At 38.7% G+C, this 6,749-nt stretch overlaps 1 protein-coding gene across 1 annotated transcript in view; it reads left to right on the plus strand.

Annotated features, from left to right (window-relative positions):
* Positions 1–2,483: 2,483 nt before the first annotated feature.
* LOC102982157 (60S ribosomal protein L12-like) overlaps positions 2,484–6,749 on the plus strand; it is a 7,203-nt gene continuing 2,937 nt past the window's right edge. The window contains 1 exon segment of the mRNA XM_055085573.1: positions 2,484–2,629. Within this exon segment, the coding sequence (XP_054941548.1) occupies positions 2,484–2,629 (146 nt within the window).

Consider the following 6,749-nt stretch of genomic DNA (forward strand, 5'->3'; position numbering starts at 1 on the left):
TAATTAGGATAAGGATCAAAATGAAATCATGCTGGGTTAGAGTGGGCCCTAAATCCAATGCAAATGTCCTTTTAGGAGACAGAAGAGGAGAAACACAGGGAGAAGGCAATGTGAAGATGGGGGCAGAGATTGCAGTGATGCTTCCACAAGCCAAGGAATGACAAGAATTGCCAGCAACACCAGAAATTAGGAGAGAGGCATGAAAGAGTTTCTCCCTTAGAGTCTCCAGGAGGAACCACCCTGCTGATACCTTGATTTCGGACCTTGCCCTACAGGACTGTGGAAGAATGGATTTCTGTTGTTATAAGCCACCTAGTTTGTTAGGATGGCTCCAGAAAGCTAATACAGATTTCTGTCTTAAGTCTATACAAATTCTGTATTTGACAGGCCATGGAAGAATACAACCAGGCTTTGTTCTGGAAGGGTAGGCTGAAAGAGTGTGTCTGTCTACAAACATCCTTGCGATCTTAATCCAAACAGACTTGTATATGCAAAGGATACCAATGCAGTGAACACGTGTACCAGCCTAATAACAGATGCAGTTGGGGTTTTCTGCCAATCCACACGCTTCTCTGAAAACTACCTTCTGTGAACACTGGCAGCCATCTCTATAGTGTGGGACCTTGTTTTCCTCCTATAGCTACTGCCTTTGTCCCCAAGGGCAAGGGACCCCTGACTCCTAAGGCTAATTGAAGTCTTTCTCCTAGTATTGTTACTAGAATTGGGAATTGGAATTCAAAGCTAGTGATCAGTTTTTGCTGGTTGCTTAAATGAAGGACATATCAAGTTGAGAGGACTCAGTTGACCATGAGCTAACAAGGTAGGGAAACTGCAAAAAGAGAAGGAAAGAAACAGATACACAGATAGACACAGGATGAAAGACGATATAGCCCTAGAGAACAAGGAACCAAGAGATTACCTGCCTTCGTTTCTAATGCAAATCTCTGAGGATCCTTAATAGGGTTATTACCATGGAGTGGGGGTCTGGCATTAAGAGTAACTCATCATTATTTATCTCTTGTAAAAGTAAAATACAGTGTGTGTGTGTGTGTGTGTGTGTGTGTGTGTGTGTGTATGTGTGTGTGTGTGTGAAAAAAATAATAAAAAAGAGTAACTCACCAGACTGCCTTGGTGAGTTACTTAGCCTCTCAGTTTCCTCACTGTAGTTGAGACTAACAACAGTACTTCCATCAGAGTCGTGCCTTGGACTGACTCTAGAGAACATTTAGGATGATTAAGGTAAATCAAGAGCATTATTGTGAAGCACATAGAAGTATACATCACATGCCCTCAGGAAGTGTTGGCTGTTATTGTCATTATCCCATCTCCAGAAAGTGGCTTTTAAAATGTGTCATGCTTCTACCATCATTTTATGCTTATGAGTAAGTAGCAAGTTTAAGTTGCTTTTGCATATATGTTTATAATTTCAGCTTCACAGTAGGTCAGCTTACCACAACAAAAAGCAAAATTTGGTCACAGTACAGGAAGGTCATTTTTCCCATTCCAGACAATATTTTAAGTGAACAAGCACCCTAAAACACAAAGTAAATAGTAAAAATCTACATAGTTTTGGGGTATATTTATCGTGGGTATGTTTGCTCCTACCTAGCTGTTCTTTCTTCTATGTGCACAGTCAGCCGTCTTATTTGTTCTCTCAATGTGTAAGGCAAGTCGTAGTGCCTACTGTAGTTTAAAGAAAAATATTGTATAAGGAAAAGAGAAAAACTGTTTATTTTCATAGTTTGTTATTGTGGAAGGTAAGCAACAGTTTGAGCTTGTTAGCTTAGGAGGAAGGCAGAATTCCTGTTAGACAGTTACACATTTGTTCAGGAAAATGGGTGAACAGACTTTGGCCCTCTGGGTCAGTTTCAGACTAAGAAGAGTTTAGTGCTTTCGTTTTAAAGAAGAGATAATTTTTAGTTTCTTCACAGGTCAATGATGGAGATCCAAATATTGAGATGTTGGAAAAACCCTAGAACAGAGCGGCATGGACCCACAATACCCTGGTTGGCCCTGAAGAGAAGCTGCTAGGGATGGCTGAGAGGCTTTGGGGCAGTGAAAGAGCTATTACCCTATTTAAACTTGTTGCCTTTTTTGTGCTTTGTGTAATTCCCATTTATTACTCCCAGATCTTCAGTAAAATCTGTAATGTACTCATATGCAGGCATAAGATGAAGCTAGTGAGAACTCAGTAATTGTGGCAGCTGCATGGGCTACACAGGGAGCCAAGTTGAGACAGATTTTATGTAGAGAGCCTTTCAATTTGATGTGAAAGTCAGAGACATCAAGGATATCTGTGTTTTGGCTGGTTGCTAGGCCATTTTTGGAAACCATTCTGTCCTAAAGAAAAACTAGGCAGAAAAGAACACTCTTAAATAGTCCAGTAATTTACTGGTGGCAATCTGCACTTTGCTTTACTCGAGGGAACAAGAAACCAGACATCCTTGGGCCCAGTGATAACTGTAGCAACTTGAAAAGGACTAATGACTAGTTCTCCAAACTCTGACCTCTCTGTAAAGCACAAAAAGGTGAACATTAATGTGATGACTATTACAGAGAGCTCTGTGAGGGAAAGATGGACACCTGGGCAAGAATTGCAGGGTGCCAGTATCAGCACCTGGAGATTATGGTAAATTGGGCTTCCCATGTTCTGAATCAGATATTAGGGAAATAAAATTGCCCTTCAAAAGCAATTTTACAAAGTTATTATTGAAAAGTATACAGAATAGTGTAATAACCCCCCAAGGATCCTATTACCCAGTTTCAACAATAACCAATCTTGTTTCATCTTTACCTCATTCTCTTTCCCCCGTTTTTAAATTTTATCATTCCATTCATAAATATTTTAATCTGTATCTCTAAAAGATAAAGATTCTTATTTTATACATAACCATAATATAATGATCGTACCTAAAAATAATTGATAATAATTCCTTAATATCATCAAATATTCTGTTGGTGTTCAAATTTCACTGGTTGTCTCATAATGTTTATTTAAAAATTTTAAAAATTTGTTTTAATCAGGATCAAACAAAGGCCACACTCCTCTTCTCTTCTTTTTTTTTTCCGCGTGTAATTTATTTGTTGGAGAACCTGGGATATTTGTTCTATAGTTTCCCACATTCTGGATTTTGTTGATTGCATTCCTGTTATGTTCTTCAGTAGATTCCTCTCTCCCATATCCTGTAGGGGGCAGTGAAATCCTGAGGCTTGATATGATGTAGTTTTACCTTTTCTTTTCAAAGTGACTTCATAAGTAGCAGTGTATAATTTCATAAGGAGGCACAAAATGCCTGATTGGTTTTCTTTCTGTTAATACCCATTGATGATCATTGCCTAATTATTTTTAAGGATTGGCAAAATGGTAAATTTCACACTGTATTATTTTCCAGAAGGAAAAACTTTCCCTTGTAACTATTTGGTTATTCCAAGGTAGTTCATGTAGGAAGGACAGGTTAAAATAAATCCTTGATTCTTTCCTTTACCTGTCTTCAGAGTTATGAGTTAGCTCTCTACTATCCTCCAAAGGTGACCACTGTTTTTAGTATTATTTATTATAATTATTAAATAATAAGTATTATTAATAATTTATTATTATTTAATATTTTACTAATAAATTCAAGCATATGGTATGTTTCAGTCCACTGCAATTATTTTTCTCAAAGTGGCTAAACTTTCCCAAAAGAAGACTCTTTAAGTTTGTTCTGAGTTCTTTTTTTAAAAAAACTTTTATTTATTTATTTAGCTTTGACCACACTGCGCCGGCACGCGGGATCTTAGTTCCCTGACCAGGGATCGAACCCACGCCCCCGCCCCCCCGCAGTGGAAGTGAGGATTCTTAACCACTGGACCGACAGGGAAGTCCCTCTTTTTTTTTTTAATTAAAAAAATTTTAATACAATTCTTAAAGGTTACACTCCATTTACAGTTATTACAAATATTGTCTCTATTCCCTGTGTTGTACGATAACCCTTGTAGCCTATCTTATACCCAACAGTTTGTACCTCCTGCTTCCCCGCCCCTATATTGCTTCAACCCCACCTCCTCACTGGTGACCACTAGTTTGTTCTGTTCTGAATTCTTTTTGATAGCTTTGCTTTCTAATATGATAACATGTTTCAGGATTATTTAATTTCCTGACTCAGAACTACAAGCAGCCATTTCTCAAAGGAACCCTTGTTCCTTTTAGTGACAAAAAATGAGGGTTTAGTGGTGCCCATTGCACTTGTTTCTAAGACTTTTCAACGGACAGCTAAGATTTTTTTAGAAAAGATAAATACATCGTGAGCTCATTTTGATATTCACAATTAAATATCTACAGGATTTTTACTTAACTTATTGACCCTACATTTTTATCTCCCACAGGAAATCTCCGTTCTCAAAAACACCAACATAATTAGTTATTCGTTTTATCACATGGATACATACAGACAGCAATGTCAGAATAAAAACATCACCATCAGCTGCTGTGCTACTATGGTCATTGCTCCAAACTGCAAATCTGATCAAGTCATAGCTATGTCTAAACTCCTTGTTTCTTTCCCATCCTCTGAAGAACAAAACCCAGGGATGTTAACATGCTATAAAGCACTTCATTATCTGACCCTATACCACTGGCTAAGCCTGAAGTTCTCTATTCCTCTTCCCCATCCTATTGAACTTTGAGTCATCCATCCAGGTACAGATCAGATGCTTTTTTTTAATGCTGCATTCCCCCTACCTGGCACAAATGGTCACTCTTTCTCTGTGTTCTTCTCTGCCTCACACAGGCTTTTATTGCTGCATTTACCACACTGAATTCTAATCATTTACAAATATGTGCACATCTTTACTAGGTAGTGCACATCTTGATGGCAAAGTTCATTCAATTTTGTGTTCCCCAGCATCCAAGTTAAGTCCATGATAAATAGAAGGTGCTCAATAGGTACTTGTTTAATTAAGCTGATTTAGTATGACTGAAGAGGTACAAAATCTAGCAATTTTGTTTTCTAATGTTTAAGAAGGTTTCTCTGCAGTGTTTTTAAGAAAAATTTTTTTCTACTGGTAACATCATATTGCCAGGAATTAAGGAGGCACAGATAAATTATTTGCAAAAGTGTAATTGCTCTTGTGTCTCCCAGGATTAAAGTAAACATAACAATACTGGTCATAATATCTGTGAGTATCAGCAAACCTCCATGCAGTGACCCAGTCGTCATACCTCTGTTAACATGCAGGATCCTGGAGAGTCTTCAGTGTCTGTATGTTCCCCTTCTAATAAGTTGCATTTGTAATATTCCTCTTAATCAGGCTCAGTTTTGCTCCCACAGAGGACCAAGGCAGAAGGTAAAGTTATTCTCCAGTATTATTTCCTAGCTGTTTTAAACATTTGTTTTTCACAGTCATCAGGGAAATGCAAACGAAAACTGCAATAGGATGCACTGTACACCCACTAGAATGGATAAAATTAAAATATTTGTTCACAGTTTTCAACTAGTCCATGTCAAAGTAGCCCTCATATGTTAATAAACTGTGGTTTATTTCCCCTCCTTTTTCTCTAATAGCATCTATATGTCATGCCACTTCTCCCCCTCAGCTCCTTCTTTTGTATTTATCGTTGCTGTTTGAGTTGGAGATTTCTGGATCATCCATTTGTAAGAATTTCCTGTAGGTGAGAAAGGACCAGGATAGCAATCTAGGCTAAGTGATTTTGATATTTTTTTCTAAAGCAGTCTCTCTCTTTTCTTTTTTAAAAAAATAAATTTATTAATTTTAATTTATTTTTGGTTGCATTGGGTCTTTGCTGCTGCGCGCGGGCTTTCTCTAGTTGCGGCGAGCGGGGGCTACTCTTCTTTGCGGTGCTCGGGCTTCTAATTGCAGTGGCTTCTCTTTTTGCGGAGCACGGGCTCTAGGCGCGTGGGCTTCAGTAGTTGTCGCACACGGGCTCAGTAGTTGTGGCGCACGGGCTTAGTTGCTCTGCAGCATGCGGTATCTTCCCAGACCAGAGCTTGAACCCTTGTGCCCTGCATTGGCAGGCGAATTCTTTACCACTGCGCCACCAGGGAAGCCCAGTATCTCTCTTTTCTGTAGTCACAAAATCAACTGCCTTCCTCCACTCCAGGTTGTCTTCATGATTCTTTATGAAGGCTTGCCTTTTTGCATTTATGTACCTAATGTTTCCCGAAGGAACTTCTGTCAGCATAGCCCTATTCCTGAACCCTCTTTAGCAGGAAAATGATGATTTTTCCACTCAAGGGGTATTCCTCACATTTAGGAAGTAAACATTTTAGTGTGTTCCTTATGACGTCTATTATTACTGGATTTTTTCTCCTCTACTCTCTTCCTTTAAGTATCCCGGATGATAAAGGTTTTGGGCATCTGAAGTCATAAGTTTTAGTTCAGGAAGCCACAACAGTGCTGCAGGTGTTTCTGAGAACAGGATGTGCAGAAAGGTCCTAGAAGTGGCAGATGTGAGAAATCAACAGAAAATATTCACTCCCAAAAGGATGAGGTCAGATCACCAGTGAGAACTTCTGTGATCAAAGAGGGCAGGTGCAATGAGAGGGTTGGCGATAGAAGGCTTAGAATATGTTTGGGCGAGGAGTCACACAGACGTGGCAGATTTGAGAAAATAACACTTTTTTTTTTAACATCTTTATTGCAGTATAATTGCTTTACAATGGTGTGTTAGTTTCTGCTTTATAACAAAGTGAATCAGTTATACATATACATATGTTCCCATATCTCTTCCCTCTTGCGTCTCCCTCCCT

Source organism: Physeter macrocephalus, chromosome 1 (assembly GCF_002837175.3).
Source record: "Physeter macrocephalus isolate SW-GA chromosome 1, ASM283717v5, whole genome shotgun sequence".
In the NCBI taxonomy this organism is placed as follows: domain Eukaryota; kingdom Metazoa; phylum Chordata; class Mammalia; order Artiodactyla; family Physeteridae; genus Physeter; species Physeter macrocephalus.